This window comes from Anabrus simplex, chromosome 1 (assembly GCF_040414725.1).
Source record: "Anabrus simplex isolate iqAnaSimp1 chromosome 1, ASM4041472v1, whole genome shotgun sequence".
NCBI lineage: Eukaryota > Metazoa > Arthropoda > Insecta > Orthoptera > Tettigoniidae > Anabrus > Anabrus simplex.
The window spans coordinates 285,937,464-285,958,016 of NC_090265.1; the positions used below are offsets into that span (position 1 = coordinate 285,937,464).

The 20,553-nt window shown below is 38.8% G+C and overlaps 1 protein-coding gene across 1 annotated transcript in view; it reads right to left on the reverse strand.

The window, feature by feature from the left end:
* Positions 1 to 20,553, reverse strand: part of Patr-1 (Protein associated with topo II related - 1) — a 490,596-nt gene that overhangs the window by 248,952 nt on the left and 221,091 nt on the right. Inside the window, exon 7 of the mRNA XM_067159788.2 lies at positions 14,599 to 14,765. Within this exon, the coding sequence (XP_067015889.2) occupies positions 14,599 to 14,765 (167 nt within the window). The remainder of the gene's footprint in view (positions 1 to 14,598; positions 14,766 to 20,553) is intronic.

Consider the following 20,553-nt stretch of genomic DNA (forward strand, 5'->3'; position numbering starts at 1 on the left):
ATTTAATTTTCTAAAATATGGAATAAAGATTTAAATTAATTTCTTTCTCTTTCCTAGGCATTAAGTTAATAAACTTGATCTATATTTTGTGTGTGTGACTAATTAATTTGTAGACTGGTACTGTAGAATACTTTATAGTGTTAAGTTGAGATTTTGCGATTTTTGATATTTTTAAGCATTGAGTACGGTGCGAAAGGATGAAGACACTCATCTGACAAATCGAATAGCGAATTATTACAGTCGCACTTTTCTTCGGAATTCACGATAAACTGGACTATGCAAAAAAATTTACCCTGAGAGATAATAGAGCAGTCGGAGAATTTTATTTACGTCGTTGCTAGACGCAGTACGGGGGAAGTATTATTGTTCATGCACACATTCTCCATCTTCATAGAAGAAAATGTTTGATCTTTGAACGGATTCCTAAATGTTGCTAGATACAGATCACAAAATATGAAAGAATGAAGTTTAATCCCAATAACATCAAATTATACTCATTCTTTATTAACCTTCTGGGCAGCATAGATGAAGTGTATATGTACATCAGCTAACGACCTGTTCTGCTGTAATAATGACGTACATTACCCTACGGTGAACCACACAAAATTTGGCCACTAGCTAAAACAGAAAAATCAACCTCATTAGAGATCCACAAAACTCAGTGTAAAACTAAACAGTACAGGCCATGAAATGGGAGCATACGTAGACTGTGGCTTGTACACATCACTGAGATCCAATTTCTAGATTGAAACATAACACACAAACATCTAATACCTAGAAAGTGTTTCTAGAAGATAAAAGAGAAGCTATCCTTCCGATAAACCCATTAATAACATATCTCACCGCTAAGTGGTGGTTATGTGACCTGTTCTGGCAGTGGGATACAGTAGCTAAGTTGGTACAGGTGCTGTAATTGGGCGATAGGGTATAAACTGCAGTGGTTTGATCCATCCCCACCACTCGCTCCCCCTTTTTTTTTTTCCCCCACTAGAACAACTTGTAAGCAGTCAATTCTTGCAATACACTAACAATTTTAACAGGGAACAGTTATTATAATTCCCTTATTGTTTTCATTTCTCTGTATAGTAGAATGAACTCCGCCACTGGGAGATACCACGGAAATCCCAGCGCCACTCCCAAGCCTGGATAAAGGAGGGTCATTGGCTGGTAGATGAGTCTCAGTGTGGGTACACATGCCGAGTGGGTGCCCATGGGAAATACTGAGAAACGCTCAAGTTGGTGGTTCTGCTGCCTACGGTACCAGCAAATCCTACTCCTTCGGGAGATGGATGAGGGCGAGTATCCAGCGCCTTAAAACGGAATACCCTTGGCTGTAATATGGTAACCCAGACAGAAGGGTCCCTGGTCCTCCAGGTTGGGGGTTGAGCATGTGGCTAACAACTCCATCTCGTGAAAACGACTTGTTTTGGAACTCGAAAGGAATAGCCGGACTGATCAATGACGACGAAATAGGCATGGAAAAGGTACTCGCAAATGGAAACATGACATTTCAATTGCAACATGGAACGTAAGGACATTAAAGAAACCAAGTGCCTTACAATCCCTGAAGGAAGAAATGGATAGGTAATAAATAGAGTTTGTGATTTTTAGCATTTGCGATAAATGCGAAATATGCCGAAACTGTGTCAGTGTATGTTCCTTCATCTTATATGACCCGTATGGGTGGTTTTTAGCGATTTCGAATTTGCGATAAAATGCGAAATTGGTTCAAAATGCGAAATTATACAATTTATGCGAAATAGATGCGAAACTCTCAGTTTTATACGAAATAAACATATATTTTTAAAAAGTATGCATTTTTCTTAAAAATAAGATATAAATGTTGTTATTTATTTCAGGAGAAATAATTATTACGGCACCCACTGCGATCGTAAAGCGGTAACATGCTTTGACGGACACTTTCGTCTTGGTGCACGGAACATCTATAAGTTCATTATCGCAGTTAGCTGGTCGGAGAGATTTATTCTCTTTGTTTCGCAGCCTAACCGATTGATGTCAGATGATACCTGAAGCTATTTTCTCTGTGTAAAAAGTAACTCTGAGCTGAAATACGGAAAATAAAAAGCACCTCATTTTGCCGCTCGTTGTAAACAATCATGGCGGCATCCAAGCGCGGCATGGATGAGTTTATTCGTGACTGGCTTGAAAATAGTGATGTTGAAAGTGGAAAAGATTCTCTGGAGAGTGAAAATTCTTAATCTTCAAATGACAGTGATGAAAGTGATTCCGAGATGATAGTGCCAACTGAAACTACGTGACAAAACCAGAATGCAACAAGAGCGAGCCAGAAGTCTACTTTTTTTTTTTTCTTTACGTCGCACCGACACAGATAGGTCTTACGGCGACGATGGGACAGGAAAGGCCTAGGAATGGGAAGGAAGCGGCCGAGGCCTTAATTACGGTACAGTCGCAGCACTTGCCTAGTGTGAAAATGGGAAACCACGGAAAATCATCTTCAGGGCTGCCGACAGTGGGGTTCGAACCCACTATCTCCTGGATGAGCTCACAGCTGCGCGCTCCTAACCGCACGGCCAACTCACCCGTTGAGAAGTCTAGTAAAATGATACTTGGAATTATGATCTTATTGACAATAATGTAACATCTAAACCAGTTTTTGAAATTCACTCTATAGTGAGGAGGGGGTTGGGTAATAATCCGAAAGAAATGGACTTAGGGAATGAATATCTAAACCCACAGTTCTGGGATCACGTTACTAAGGAAACCAATACCTATGCCTCTATATTTCTTGCTAATTTATCTGCTTCCCTTGAAACCAGTAATACTTACGAACAAAAACATTGGTTTCCTGTTACTATAGACGAGCTAAAAGCTCACTTTGCTTTGTGTATTCTTATGTAGCCTATGTGATTAATCAAATTTATGTTAAAGTGACAAAAAAATAAATAGTATGTAAGGGAATATTTCCTTTCACAAGTAATGGCAGGCCAAAGGGTTAAATCATTCAATGTGTGGAATTCCTTTCACTGGCTAAAGAGCACTGCAAAGACCAGTCAATCAAACAGCAAATACACTTTCAAGCACCACGTTCATTCTCTTTGTGTGTTGACCCTTGATCTTAGTCGGTTATTCTTGACATTGGTGTTGAGTAGTAGTTCCGTTTAAATGTACGGTAGCGATTTATTTTATTGTCTGTTAGTCATGGGTCGAAGAGAAGTGACGATAAACAGCATGCCGAAAGTCACAAATCGGGACATATTTATGTAAGGATACAGATGGTCTATATTGATGTGCCGACTCTGCAACCAAAACCTTGAAGAAGAAAAAATGTTTTGCAGGCTTTCCTTTGCCTTGGCAGCACTTCTGTGCATTTGGGCCTCTACGAACAGTGTCGATGTAGAGTTTTTTTAGCAAGTACAACATAATTGTAACTGATAGGCGGTCTCAAATGAAGGACACCTTTTAAATAATTGGCATGTAGTACTTAAATCTTCATTGAAATTCCTCTTCCTTGTAGGCCTAGGTGTGTTGTAGTGTGATAAATAAATACGCTCAGAATAGTATTTTTCACTTTGAAATTGTGTTTGTAAATTTGAAAATAAGCATATTCCTGTGTGTTCGTTAATACTTCTTGCAGTCTTATGTTGATATTTGTCTTATTTTCCATAGTGAATTCAAAACTGCATGACGAGCAATGTGTGATTAAACAGTATGATTTTACTCCCAACTGTTGTGCGTGCAATTTAGCAAACTATGCCTATTTTTAACCAATTTGCTACAAAATGCTAAATTTGATTAGTTTAGATGCTACAAAACGCTAAATTTGAAAGTCAAAACGCTAAATCACTGATTTTTAAATGCTATAAACCACGAACTCTAGTAATAAACATTGCGGCCATACAAGAAGTGAGATGGAAAGGGAGTGGTACCTTTCAGAGTGGAAGATACACACTGATGTAATACACACTGAAGTAATATTGGTACGGGTGGGGGCACAGGCTTTTTGATTGATAACAGACTTAGACCTATGGTGATGGACTTTCCAATAGATGAGAGAATGAGCAGCTTGAGGATGAAAGGCAGGTTCTTCAATACAACACTTGTATGTGTATATGCTCCAACTGAGGAAGCGGACGAAGGAAATAAGAAGGAATTCTATAACCAACTAGAGCAGGTAATAGATGGTATACCAAAACATGACATTAAGATTGTTTTAGATCTTAATGCTAAAGTAGGACGTGAAGAAGCCTTTAGAGGAACAATTGGGAAAGAGAGCCTTCATGAGCATTCCAATGATAATGGATTGAGGTTGATAGATTTTGCCATAAGTAATGAAATGGTGGTTAGGAGTACCTGGCTATAACGGAAAGATGTGAGGAAGGCTACTTGGCGTTTACCAGATGGTATCACACAGAATCAGACAGATCATGAGCTGACTGACAGAAGACATGCTTCAGATATAATGCAGGTGGAAAGCTGCCAAGGAGCAGAATGTGAATCAGACCATTATATGGTACGGATAAAGTGTAGGCAGAGAATAGCTAATTATAGAACACAGGTAGACAAAATCCAGAAGAGGTATGACAGTAGAAAACTTACGATGAAATAGTGAAAGAGAGATATATGTCAAAGATAACTGAACAATTTCAAGGTAAGGAAACAGAGTGGCAAAAAGAAAATATTGAAAGGAAATGGACGATTATAAAAGAGGTACTGCATAATACAGCAGAACAAATACTAGGTGAAGAGAAGACGACATGGAGACCAGGTTGGTTTCACGAGGAGTGTAGAAATAAAGTAATGGAGAGAGACGAAGCGCGAAAGAGAGTGCTTAACAGGAACACTAGAGCTAATACAGAGGAATACAGACAGAAGAGAGTAGAAGCAAGTAAGATATGTAGACGAAAGAAGAGAGAATATGAAAGAAGATGGATAATGGAACTTGAGGAGCAAGAGAAAAACAGGGATATAAGGAATTTCTATACACAAGTGAAGGCAGAACAGAAAGGCTTTCAGCCCAGGGCAGTGTTCTGTAAGGATAAACAAGGAAATCTGATTGAAGGAACAAAAATATTGGATAGATGGGCTGAATACTTTATGGAATTACTTAATCCCAATGAAGAACATGAAAACCAAGACTGGCGGTGGGGAGAAGATGAAAGGGAGGAACCTTCAGAGTCGAGGGAAGAAACAATCGTAGTATCGCCAACTAGGGAGGAAGTGTATAAGGCCATAAAAGTCTTAAAGAACAATAGAGCCCCGGGATTGATAATATTACTGCCGAAATGCTTAAGAATGGAGGAGACCAAATCACAAATCACTTACATCAGCTCATCTGTGAGATTTGGGAACAAGAGGAGATGCCTAAACAGTGGAATCTTGCAATAATCTGCCCTATACACAAAAAGAATGACAAAACGTGTGGTAACAACTATAGAGGGATAGCACTATTGAGTATGGTCTATAAAGTGTTCACCAAGATAATGGCTGGGAGAGTAGCACCACTTACAGAAGAAATAATAGGCGATTATCAATGCGGTTTTAGCCCAGATAGATCCACTACGGACCAAATATTTGTGGTACGTCGTTAATGGACAAATGTTATGAAGACAATGTAGATATCCACCAATTATTTGTGGATTTTACACAGGCATATGATTGTATAATAAGGGGAAAGCTGTATGAAGTGATGAAAGACTTTGGAATCCCAGTGAAGATTATCAGACTTATCAAAATGACTTTGAAGGATACAAGAGGTGTGGTTAAAGTTGGAGGAAATATAACTAAAGAGTTTGCAGTAGTACAGGGTCTAAGGCAAGAGGACGTAATGTCAACGCTATGGTTCAACATAGCCCTGGAAAATGTCATGACGAAAGCAGTAATTAGTAACCCAGGAGGAACCCTGCTCAACCATTTGAGCCAGAATCTAGTCTATGCAGATGACATAAATCTGATGGCACGAAGATTTCAAGAATTACAGGAAGGCCTGTGGAGGTTGGAAAGAGCAGCTATAGAAATAGGTCTTCAGGTGAATCAGGAGAAGACAAAGTATATGTTTGTATCTCGGTCTATGGAAATGACAGGAGAACCCACAATACAACTGAATGGGAAAAACTATGAAAAATGTAGGAGTTTCAGGTATCTCGGATCACTGGTTACTTCAGACAATGATATAAGAGAGGAGATAAAAGCAAGAATAACAGCAGGTAACCAAAGCTATTTTTCATTAGTTAAGGTTTTTAGGACAAGAACACTTAGTAGGAATTTGAAGATTAAAGTGCATTGAATCGTAGTTAAACCAGTGGTGACTTATGAATCAGAGACATGGACTCTTACTGGCACAGATGAAGAACTCCGGAGATGGGAATGAAAGATATTAAGGAAAATATATGGACCCGTATATGATAATGGGGTAAGAAGGATAAGGAGGAATGAGGAAATAAAGATATTGTATGGGGAACCAGATATTGTGACGGATATCAAGGGTAGTAGACAGATCGCTAGGACATGACATGTGGAACGGATGCCTGAAGAGAGAGCAGTTAAGTATATCAGGGTAAACCAGGCAGGAGACGACTGAAAGGAAGACCAAAAAAGAGAGGGCTGGATGATGTGGAGGAAGACCTGAGGAAGATGGGTGAAAGAAGATGGAGAAGCAAGGCGACCGACCGAGAGGAGTGGGCTACGATAGTTCGAGAGACCAAGGCCCTCCACGGGCTGTAGCGTCCAGGAGTGAGTAAGTAAGTAAGTATAGTAGAATGTCTGATACTACCATCAAATGGGTTTGAGTGCCACTTTTTACAACCTTATTTACCCTACCCTCAGAGAGTATTATTGGTAAAATTTTAATATACTTATGAACAATACAAAAATGGAGACATATTACAAGTTATACTGCATTTTCCTAATGCTATTAATTTCATTGTAAAAATGATTTTAAATGGTGGCCAACTAACCTGACAAATAGGTTTGAGTTAACCACCCATTAGAAATATGTGATAACAATGCTATCAGATTTCCTCGGCCGGTTTTGGCCATACTATCAAAGATTGGTACTTTTGATTACAAAACCACTTTGAACTTCATTCTCAATATAATTTTAAGTCTGCTGTTTGTAATACATGTTCATACCATCTGTGACACAAAAATATAGTAGAAGAATGTCTTAGTTTAAACAGCAGCCTTGGAGATCTACAGAAAAAAATGAAATCACCATTTCTTTCACAATACTGTGAGGTTGCCAGCATATGTTTGATCTGATCGTAATCTATCACGCTTACATCCTCCATGTTTGGCCACTTAAGGTCCAAATTTTGTCCTAAAACAAACGTCAAGGCCCCAACCCCGAGTTTTCAAACAAGCCCCACGTAATATCTGATGGACTTCTCAAATTTTTGGATCTGTCTTTGCTCAAATATTTGCTTCATTTGTATCATCTTACTCGTCATATCAATCATCGTGATCTCTAGATATAAAAGGCTAAGTCCGAGTGACTGTAATCAATGAGCAGCCAAAACTACTCGACATAAAGAAATTAAATTTTGGGGATACATTTACATTACAGTGTAGGTGCTCACTAAGGGAGGATATTTGGATATTCCGTCGCTAACGGGGTGTAAAGGGGGGTGGGTGTGATCTCAAAACCTTAACATACTACAGGCGTGAAACTTTGTGTTATTAATCTGTTTTAAAAATAAAGAAACACATACTTTTTTTGTTTCTGGAAATATCACTTATGGGTGGGGATAAGAAGGTCTGAAAATGGAGTTTGATTATTTTTATTAAACTTATTTTTATTAAACTGAAGATGTTACAGACAAGAAAATTGGTATTTGGAATCTTCATTAAAAATAAACACGAATTTCCCCCCCCCCCCCCCCCCAGAAAATCCATTAAGAGGGCTTGAAAAGAAGTAATAGAGGATGAAGCACTTTTATTATGATACTTATAGGAGTTGAATCATGGCTGAGAAATGATATAATGGATGCAGAAATTTTCTCACAGAACTGGAGGGCGTATCGTACAGATAGGATAGAAATGGTAGGAGGGGGAGTATTCATTCTCGTGAAAGAAGAATTTGTAAGCTACGAAAAAGTTAAAGATGACAAACATGAAATTCTAGGGGTAAGGTTCATCTCTAAAGATAATAGGCAACTTGATGTCTTCGGAGTGTACAAACCAGGAAAGGGTAGCGCAGATGCTGATATTCACATGAATATACTTTCCGGAGCATTGAAAAACTTGTTGGGGTAGGGCAGTAAACAGCTCAGTCTTTATAATGAAACAGAAATGTGCCTCCTTGAAGATGATAAGAAAAAGCAAAGCTGATACACTGTTACAGATGTCAATATCGTATGTTGTGATAAGACAACAGATCTCTTAAATGGCTGTTCAGCTGCTTATAGTCTATTTAACTGGCTGAAGGAGTGAAAGTCGAATGTGTTATGATAAGATAACAGTCTTCCTTACGTAATTGTGGGAGCAAGGAAAAAGCATTCGGTTGTCTATAGATGTATTTTACTCATTCGGGACAAATATTTCAGATTCCCTATGGGAATCAACATCTATATTATGTGGTGGCCAAGCAGGCATCATTTTTGGCAATGAGACAAAGTCTCTCATAGTGCATTGGCACTGCCAGTGGCTCCAATTAGCCTACGCAGTGGCCTCCACGGTATGCACTAGCCATGTGTCTTGGTAGGTGTGCTAGGTACCAACTGATGATCCCAACCTAGCACACAGGGGTGAAACGCTGCCAACCAGGAATGAGTTGGCTGGAAAATTTATAATGTCCAATAACGGACCATTTATATTGGTACTGGGTAGATGCGAACTCTGTAGAATATTCGATACATTATATCTGGGCCTTAAACACTCTAGAATTTACGAGAAAATGTATCTTTCTAGAAGCCTGGCCAGGCGCATATATAAAGAGGTGGTCTTTGTGGTAGAGACAAGTTATTGTTTAGTAAGAGTCATGGTTTAACAGAAGTTGTTCTGACCAGATGTGCGCTGTGCTAACGAGTGTTTGAAGTATGTGAACTGGCTTAGTAAAGTTGGTAGCTGACATGCAGTGGTTGCAGTCTCCATGTTGAACTGATAGGCAGTTGTTAAAATGGCAGCTTTGTTGATGTTTTCAGAGTGAAGTGTATGGTTTGTGATACAGTGATTAAGGCTATGTGCATTCAATTTGTAAATACAGTGGAAGTCTGTTATAGCGAGAATTCACAACAGCGCAAAATTTACTCGCTATGGCGGATTGTCGTTATATCTGATTTTTGTATAAAAGTCGGAAAACCCCCATCCACATTAAAATTGGTATGAAGCGGCAATCAGTTTGTTCAAAACGTGCGTTTCCGCGGACGACATCCACATTACGGCTTACTAGTTTGTTCATCATCAGTTTTCCACTCCAGTTGCCCGGGTGTGGTTTACGAGCACTCTCCACTTCTGTCTGTCCATGTACCAATCTTCTCTCAAGATGACATCCCAGCTGACTCCTCTTGTTCCCATGTCCTCTTTCACTTGGTCCAGCCACCTCTTCCTAGGTCTTCCTACCGGTCGTTTTGCGGCCACGACTGTGTGTAGCCATTGTTTTGCTGTCCTTCCATCGTCCATTCGTTTGACATGGCCAAACCATTTCAAACGGGCCCTTGTCACTTTTTCATTCAGGGATGGGTACACACCAGCTTGCTCCCTTATTCTTTCATTCCTTACCCTGTCCCTTTTTGTCTTCTGTACCATAGTTCGTAGGAACTTCATTTCTGCGGCTTGTAGTTTGCTGTCCACTTGTTGGGTTGTTGTGCAGGTTTCTAGGCCATATGTTATTATGGGGGTGAAGTATGATTGGAATAGAATCTGCTTTGATCTTAAGGGAACTTGTTCGTTCCAGAGGAGGTTCCGAACTTGATGGTAAAACTGAGCTGATTTTTGAATGCGGTTGTTAATCTCATGCTGTATTCTGTTATCACTTGAAATGATGCACCCAAGATATTTATATTGGTCTACTGTTTCCAGCTGTGTACCTTCCAGCATTATTTTTCCTTTCTTCTTCTTCTGCCTGTTGACAGACATAGTAACAGTTTTCGATTTATTTATTGTTAATCCGTGTGCTTTCAAATGTTCATTCCAGGTGTTCAGCCTCTCTTGGACTTCCTTCTCTGTATTTCCCCAAATTACTACATCATCTCCAAATGCAAATGCATTGATGTCCATATTGTTCTTCTGCTTAATTTCTTTCATGACTTCATCCATGACAGTGATAAATAGTAAGGGTGAAAGGGTACTGCCTTGTTACACTCCTTTAGTGGTTTGGAACCAATCAGAATTACCGTTTCCTATCTGTACGCAACTGCAGCAGTCTTCGTAAAGCATTTTAACTTTCTGGATAAGCCCTTTGGGTACATTCTTCTTTCTTAAACATTCCCATATAGTCTTCCTTGGAACACTATCAAATGCTTTTTCGAGATCCAAAAACACTAGTGTTAAGTCTTTGCCCTTCTCCCAATCCTCTTCTAACAGTATTCTAAGTGCAAATATGAGATCGGTAGTTGATCGGTGTTCTCTGAATCCATATTGTTCTTCCTGTAGTTGTAGTTCTATTATTTTCCTTAGCCTTTTTTTCAAGTATTTTCTCAAATATTTTCAAAGTGTAAGTTTATTTTCATTCTGGAAAAATTACAGTACCGTACTTCTCCGAATCCATGACGAACCCCACTTTTTCCTTCAAAAAATTCAAATCAGGCTCATAAAGGGCTTTGTAAAAGGACATGAATGCCTTTGTTGTCATATTGCCGGATATTTGGTTTCGTTATATAGCATTTTTTGCGGCTGCATGAGTAGACTATTCTTTATTTCCGGGGGGTTTAAAGACCATTTACTGAAAATTGGCATCAGAATAGCGAAGAGAACCCGTTGAAAATTTGCCGGCAATACCTATTCCATGCGTTTCTACAATATGGCGATCCGCCAGGAAAATATTCTTGCCATCTATAAAACGGTTACGGTACTTTTACTCAGCATCAGATATAACCGGCTACCGCTACACGCATCTCTCGCTTTCTGGGTTCGGCCAACTTCAGCGGCTAGCGATGTATAGGCCTAATCGCGGACTTGAAGGTCAACAAACAAGTTTACTGCGCCACAGTATGGCCATTCGACCCTTGTGTTTTTCGTGCATATACCTCACAATTTCATTTTCAATTTCTTTAAAGCGTCCTTGTTGCGGACCACTGAATGCATTTTTTGTTCAGTACACATTTTTTTAGCTACCTTTGTCTTCACGCTGATGCCAAATATTGGCTTTACTTAGGCCTATGCCATATTTTTTTGCAGCTGCACAATTATTCTACATTACCGAGTGTTTAATAACAATTAATTTAAAACTGGCATCATAATATCGACGAGAACACGTTGAAAATTTGCCAGCAATACCTGTTCCACGAATCTTTACAACTATCCATCATGAAAATATTCCTCCTGTCTATAAAACTTAATTTTACTAAGAGTCAGGTACAGTCGACGCGTTAAAACTCTGCCACTGAGTAGCCGTGGCCTTTCTAACAATTCGAAGGCTCGCATGTTTTGATGTCATTCTACAGATTTGACAAACGTTTCTGTAGAGGCTAACAGAATGTCATTCTCTCTTCACTATATCCCGAGATCCAGTGAAGTTACACATAGGCATCGTACAACCGATTGTCACGGCTAGCGATGTATAATAAAGAAGCTGTCATTTATTGTCGAGTTCAACGAATTTTGTGTGTCGTGCGCATGCGGGGATAAAAAGAAGCAGTGTGGTTACCTCGGTAGTTGCCAGTGGTGTTCAATACTGTTAGGCCGCGAATGCAAGTCAACCCTTGATTCTTCGCTTGAGATTCTGAGGAAAATAAGTCTTGGATTTGGAGAAATACGTTATCACTCCAGAGTTTTCTTCTTCAAATGGCGTCACCTAACAGTATATGTGTCATGAAAACATAGTTGAAACGCATATAGAGAAATGAATTATCCTTGCTAAAAATTCATATGTGAATAGCCTTTCCGAAATTTAATTACACGTGAGAAAATATGAACTATCCTCTGAAATCAGTGATGTAGGGCCTATTCTGCCATATCTTGAGGTGCATCACATTCTTAATTTCAGTATATAACATTAAAATTTAGAGATCGTGTACTTCAGCCGTTATTTTTAACGAGTTAACAACTGCTGTCGGCCATGTTTTTACGCATTTAATACGAAAACTTGTTATCCTCTTTCATTTCGAATTTTCTTTAGAGAACAGCAGTTGTTGGGCATTACTAATCGACTCCAACATCGCCTTCGAATGTCAACAAGAGAGCTCGCAAATGCACAAAATTAGAAAACTATACTGTACCCAAGATGATCGATTGCATTTTGTGACAAACGTTTGTTTCCTTGTTCAAACAGAGTCATCTATCCTAACTTAACCGTACTATACATATGATTAAAACATACTTCAAGCGTCAGTCGAGAAATGATAACCTTCTCGCTATAAATTTAGATGATAATAACCTTTCCGTAATTTAACCAGACGCGAGAAAATATGAACTAACCTCTGAAATCAATTATGCACTCAGCCATATCTCGAGGTGTATCCCATTTTTACTTCATTGCAGTATTCATCATTAAAATTAAGCAATTGTTTAGTCAGCCTTTATTTTTAACGAGATAAGAACTGTTATCGGACACATAAGAACTGTTATCGGACACATTTACGCATTTATTACGAAAATATGTTTTCTTTCAATTCAAATTTTCTTTACAGAACAGCAATCGACGGGTATTACTAATCAACACTGACATCGCCTTCGAATGTCGACGAGAGAACTTGCTAGTGAACATAGCGAGGAAACAATACCGAAGGTAATCGATTGCATGTAACGTAATCACTGGGGTGCATAAATATTGGTAACGAAAACAATCACGCGCGCTTAATCGCTTGTAATAACGGATGTGTCAGTGATAGGGCTCTCGTTGTAACCGAAGGATAATACACAGTTTAATATAGGTATTTTGAAGGGACAGCAAAACATTGTCGGTATAACGGGGTTCTCGTTATATACCGTACTCGCTATAGCGGACTTCTACTGTAATTGTAAATAAATCCATGTACACAAGTTGACAGTATTTTGTGTGCATCACTGTGGATACATCAACACATGACAATTCATAGCTCAATGTCCAAAGCATGTATCCATGCAAGTGAAGCTGGCAAAGACTGAGGAAGTTTGACCAGTTCCTACAATAGGCTCGTAAGTCACACTCGTGCACAATATGTTGGATTGTCTGCACAGGGGCACCACCATCACATTGGGAGAATGTAATTTTTAGCCATTTGAACAGGGAGTAGGCACAGACTCCATATGCCCAGAACAGATCCTGTTCAGTGTACTCCACGTTTTTCTTGAAAGTTCAGCCCCTAGGAAACTAAAATATTTCATGATGCTGAATAGTGGCCAGTGCTTAGGGTCAGTTTTTGATGTCCAATCTTCCTTCCACTGTGCAATGGGGCAGAAAATGCTTGTAGATAGCATCTGGGCACACCAGATCGGTGGAGATCTTGATTTAAGCCGATTCATTTCAATGGCAGGAATGTCGTCAGGAATAGGCAGCATGGAGTTCCCTACAAGTTTATTATATTCCCTTATAAGTGCTTGTGTCCTGCGAAGGCAAGGTGGCATGATATTACTGAGCACAGGAAGCTAGTAGGAAGGTGTGGATCTTATTAAACCTGAGATCATTCATTGTGTTGTTCAGCAGGGTGTCGACAAGCTTCACATGACTACTGTTCAACCTTACTAGACAACAATATTCAGCTGCAGAGAAGACTAGGATTCAGTGCAGAACATCTCAAGGTTGTAGCAGAGGCACCCCAAGTTGTTTCACAAAGCCTCTGTAAGATGATGTTATGGGTCTTCATTTTTGCTGTAGTGTTTGAAAGGTGCTGCTTAAAGGTGAGTGTCCGGTCAAGCACTAAACCCAGATACTTAGGAAACCTGTTATGGGGGTGAAGCTGAAATGTCCACGTTGTGCCCCTGGATAGGTATTTGATATCTCAAATACTGAACTGAATGTCAACACTTGGCTGCCAGACTACCGTTATAAGATCTCCTGGCAAACTGAAACATGCAGACTCCACCAATTCAAACTACTGTTCCCAGTGGCTCTTTTCAGAGTCCCATGACAAAGAAACTGGGAAATGGCACCAAAATCTGCCAACTTAAAGTTGAAGGCATCAGTCGATGTAAATGTGAATATCTCTCCAGAATTTGAACTGTTGATAGATTTTGGTAGGTCATTGATTAGCAGGAGGAATAACAGAGGTCCAAGTAATATCAATACTTTTGATGTTAGTGTGGAAAGCCAATTCTGAAGCATGACTGATTTATAAAATTGAAGTGTAAATCTAATACTCCCACAGGTACTTCAGACTAACTCAAATTACTGGAAAGTTTGGAGAAAGAAAGAACCAGCTTACGTTTTTGGCTGGCACAGGTTAAATTAAAATATTTCTAAAACTACTGTAAGTATGACAAGTCATGAGCTTAACAGATGAACATTCACATAAGGTACACGGAATATTCTTCTGTTTTACTTACTGGAAAGTTTGGTGGAAACGCCATATTGTTGTTGCAACGGTGATGGACGGACCGAAGCATGCCATTATCAGCAGGGAAGCCTTGATTGTGGCCAATACCTTTTCCATGTGGAACTTGTGGCACCATCACATGTGGAGGAAGGAAGCGTAACAAATTTGGTGCAGATGCTGTATGGCACAAAACAGAACACATTGCAAAGAACATCAGTAGATTTACTAAAATCCAAAAATAACCAGAAGTTGAAACAAATATAATGGTTACACTGCAAATGGATCAAAATACAAAAGAGAACATAAAATCAAATCATCTGGACATGTGCAATATGTAATTGTATCGTAAAGAACATTACCATATGGGTAATCCACAGTAAAACTTAAACAGCAACATGCTCCAGATGACAATATTCGCATTTAGGATCTTGACACAACAAATTACACCAAATACAAGAATGTTTTATTTATTTATTTATTTTATTTACATTAAAATGTATTAATAAAGACCACAGATGTCATATGTGCAGCCCAAAATGTAGAGAGTTGTTTTTGGGAAGGTCTATTCGTATCATTTACCAACTGTACTGGCTTGTGCAGTGGAAAATACCACACGCAACACGGCTGAGCTATAGGACACTAATAAAGTAAAATTTATTGAACTATGATGATTTTTCCAATTTGTGGCTTGTAATCTATTGTTGCTTTGTGTCAATGTATTCAGTTTTGGTCACTACTTCAGTCATGGAATATTGTGTGAAAAGGAGTGTGTATTTGCCACTCTAATTAAATACAGGAGAGAGGGCTTATGATATCAACTTCAAATTGCAGATTTTATGCAAGACAAAAATGTATTAATAATGTAGAAGATGCAAAGAAGTTCAATGTTTCAGAGTTGACAATGATGGAAAGATGAAAAATATAAGAATGCCTGCGTATGAAGGGAAGCATTCCAAGAATCAAATATAGGAAAATATAATGAACTTTATAGGGTTATAGAGTTGTTACTGGATTCAGGTGAAAGAAACAAAGCCATGATTATCAAGAAAAAATTAGAATTGTGGTGGTGGTGATTCTTGTTTTAAGAGGAAGTACAACTTGGCAACTATTTTCTATTAACACTAATCAGAAGGAAAATGTAAGAGGTCTGACACTTCAAAGAACAAAGTTACCGGCAAAGAAAGACAAGGGCCACAAAGTGGCATGAAAATTAAAGACTGCCTGGACCTCGAGAATCTGATACCACTGGTGTTGGGAAAGAACAACATTTGACCAAGGGAGGTCAGATAGAATAGATAAATAGGAAAAGTGACACAAATAAAAGAAAGCAATGCCTGATGCATCTACGGAAACCGATGATGCCAACCGAGCTCCACACTTAAGAGATACTGAATTGAATTGGCAGTCTTTGCCAGTTTTGACCAAATCCACTGTATTGGGTCTTCGTTGTGTTCTTAGTAGTAGTGCGCTTGCTACTACTGCACAATGCCCACTGGCCCACTGGCAGATTACATCAATAAATTTGATTGCCTATAAGCATTACATAACAAAACTGAGGAATGCTTATAATATTTTAGAGTATATTCAAATTAAATTGGACTACATTGTATAGTTTACATGGCTACAGGCTTTTGGACAACATTTGCCTGTTACAAAAGAAATGAAACTTGATATACAATGCAGTGTGCTTATTTGTTACAGCAAACTTGCTTCTTTCTTTCCCTTTTTTCTTCTTCAGCATTATATACAATTTAGCAACACTTAGTTGCATAAATGTTTCCACTTATTCACAACTATCATGATAATGTCATTTAATTTTTTTATACGACTCTGAATTATGTATTAGTACGCAAGAATTGCTGCCATTCCATTCAACTTTATGATGACCGAAATCTTGTAGATATCCGGGTTAGGTTATGATTCCGATTAACCCTCAACACTCTCGCAGTGGTCCATGCCCGATGAGAATAACCCGCATAGATCCTATGCGGGGCAACGCCAGACATTATTTTCTTCCCTATATAACTCTTTTGGTGGGTTACGCATGCATGAATTACAGGTACAGTAAACTACTGCCATGTTTTGATGACAATTATGTATAGCTATTCTCTCTTTGAAAGCAGGCTTTGTGGGCATTCTTTGAAGACTATGCGAGTTTGTAAATAGATGTTGTTTAGCAACATGGCATCGTTCGAGCAGAATGGGAAGGAAATAGCTAGACATTTAGATGAAAGTGACGATTTCAGCGGTAGTGAGAGTGATTTTCAATTAAGTGGTGAAGAAGACATTGTGGAACTAGACTGTGCTGGTGAATTGAGTGATGAAGATCCCGATAATGAAAAAGTATGCTAAATGGCAGTGCTGGCACCTCTACTGATGGCTGGAGGGAATACCATATGGATTTTGACTTCAAACAAAAGAATCCCATTCACAGACACGTCAGATTATAAGCCACCACAAGATACTAAACCTAAGAGTGAACTTGACCTTTTCCAATTCATGACTGACGAGTTATTTGTGATACAAATTCTTATAATTTTGTTAATTACCACCTATTCAATACAATACAATACAATATTGACTGGTAGATACTTCTGGAATACTGACGTTCAGTTCAGTACTGGAATTTTAATCCAGGTACCTATGCAGCTTCACCACACAGGCATGGCTTTTAAAATTCTTCAACTGCTTTACTTCCCTAAAAATTCCAAAAATATGGAGAAAATCCAAGGTGATTGAATTTCTGAAACCTGCAAAGAAACCTTCGAACCCCAAAAATTTCAGACCTATCTCCTTACTCTGCCACCTATACAAAATAATGGAAAGAATGTTGCTCAAGCGCTTAATGGGAGTAGTAGACCAAGTCCTAATCCCTCAGCAATGTGGCTTCTGCCCAGGAAAGAGCTGCACAACACAGGTTTTACATCTAACCCAGCACATCGAGGACGGGTTTGAAATGAAGAAGATTACTGGTGTGGCTTTTGTGGATCTCTCAGCCGCCTACGATACAGTAAATCACAGGATATTATTACACAAACTTTATAGAATGATTACAGACATCAAGGTAACCAAGATGATAGCTACTCTCCTGGAAAATCATCGCTTTTTTTGTCGAATTCCAAGGACGCTGAAGCAGATGGAGGAATCAAAGGAATGGACTACCTCAGGGCAGTGTACTGGCTCCTATTCTTTTCAACATCTACACTAATGACCAGCCAACACCAGAAAATACTAAAAACTTTATCTATGCCGATGACCTTGCACTTACTACTCAAACTGATACCTTTGATGAAGCAGAGATCTCTTTAACTGCTGCATTAGAAGAGCTAGGTACTTATTATGAGAAAAACCAACTCAAACCAAATCCAGCTAAGACTCAAATTTGTGCGTTCCATCTGCGGCATGCACAGGCCTCTCAGAAACTCAAAGTACTATGGAAGGGGAACTTACTGGAACACTGCTTTACACCAAAGTACCTGGGAGTTAGGCTGGATTGCACATTAACATATAAGAAACATTGCCAAAACCTGTTGATAACTTTCATAGAATGTTGTTTCTGGCAGCTAATGTTATTAGTAGTATTAGGAACAAGTTGGGGAACACAACCACAAACAATTAGAACATCAGCTCTAGCTCTATGCTATTCTGCAGGAGAATATGCCTCCCTGGTTTGGTACAGGTCAGCTCATACGAAGCAGGTCGACATCGCTTTAAACGAAAGCTGCAGGATCATTACTGGATGTTTGAAACCTACACCCATTGAGAAGGTCCAACTTTTAGCTGGTATTGCTCCCGGTGAGATTCGTAGGGAGGTAGCAGCTAACAAAGAAAGGCTCCAGTCATCATCTTCAGAAGCACATCCTCTCTATGGATACCACCCAGCCACACAGAGGCTAAAATCTAGAAAAAGTTTTCTCCGCACATCAGTTAACCTTGAGGGGAAGGCAGAGAATGCTAGAGTCACAAGGTGGAAAGAAAGAATCCACCACCTATCCAACTGGATAGAGCCGAAGGAAAGTCTTCCATGTGGACACCAGGAGAAGTGGACAGTATGGAAAGCCCTTAACAGACTCCGTACAGAAGTCGGCAGAACAAAAGTAAATTTGCGGAAGTGGGGCTTCTCAAGTGATTCATCACTTTGTGATTGCGGACAGCAGCAGATGATCCAACATCTATGTCAGTGTGTTTTATGTCCTTCAATGTGCACTATGAAAGACTTGATTGCAGCCTCCCCCAACACTACTGACATCGCCCAGTACTGGGCAAGCATCATCTAGCTCTCGAATATTGTTGCTCTATCTGTGATTGTATAATAGACTTGTATATTTGTATAGTAGGAATGTAGATATCTTGTCGCTTTTTGTTAAATATCTGTAAGTAAAATTGATACTTCTGACACGAATAAAGAAAGAATACAATAAAATATTGTATTGAATAGGTGGTAATTAACAAAATTATAAGAATTTGTATCACAAGTAGATCTTCAATACGGACAAAGAAAATGAAATTTATAACCTGCAATGACGAGTTATTGTCGGAAATTGTGCACGAGACTAACCGGTATGCCAGTGAAAACATTCAAAAGGTTATGCCCCTCAGACGTGTGTTTATTTGGAAATCGTGGATAGATGTTACTCTTTCTGAATTGAAAGCATTTTTAGGCATAATCCTAATTATGGCAATGAACACTTAGCATGAATTATGACGTTAGACAGTGTTTTTCTGCAATACTTGTACAAAAAAGCCTGGATTACATCCTGGCGAGTGCTTTGAGAAGTTCCACACAATGCACAATTACAGATAAAAAGTGACAGTTAATTTCAGGCTTGAAAATGCTGAACACTGCACCTGAATAACTCAGATTATATTTGTTTTGTATTTGCTTTATTTCATTTTTATATATATGCCGTCCATATGTTTATGCTGTCTCTTATCCCTCTGCAAACAGATTCTTAAATGGAGCAGTAGAGGCAGGAGTGTTCAGGAGAAAAGGAGGGCCAAGGGTTAAACAATATAACTCACGGTGCAGATACATAAATAATTACAATGCTAGGTGACATTGCTTATGCAGGCCCCTCAGACACCAGCATAATGCCTATAGTGTATCCTGCAAACCATGATCCAAAATATACCAAAATAAAACCACAACGATGGAAGCTTATACCTAGTGAAAGACGAAGGTGAATATTTGAAAGTCATCAGCACTTATTGGTAACTCGTTACAAAATAAAAATATCCCCAACTACTAGTGTATGGGTACTAGTATTCATGTGGAAATGACTAGTGATACACATACTGATCAATCTGTTTGCATCTACAAATGCCTTAAAATGTCTAACAAAGAATTTGAGAGAAGGGTTTTACACACCTATGTAAGAGTGGTTCATAATGATCGCAATGATTCGAGACCAAGTAACGCCTTAAAGGAAGAGACTCAATTAGTACCTATAGCTATAGATGAAACTGAAGACATTGGTACAGTCGGCAACACCCACAGTACTCAATTTTTTTGAAGTCTATTAAAGAAAATACTTGTTACATTTGTGGAAAAAATTTTGTAGTAGGAATAAACCAGCATATAAGCAGATCTCATCCTCAAGAGTAGAGAAAAATTGCTACCAAAATACCAATCCAAATATATTAAATCAGGATAAGGCAGCGGAAACACGAGGGAAAATCTAAATAGGAAGTCTTACAAAGAAGAGAACAATGAATTTAACATAGGCTTAGAAAGATGATCAGAATTCAAAACTTTAACTAACGTGAAAATTTTTATCATCAAAAGTGAAGGATTTGTAAAATTTCTTGGTAATGCAATTGATATGCTTCCTGGGCCTAAACATCCAACAGCAAGATATTATAAAGGAAGAAAGACAAATACCTAAACATCGAAACAAAATGATTTTAAATCATCAAATAATCCATCAAGAAATGACAAGGGGGAAAGACAGCTTAGAAGAGAGAA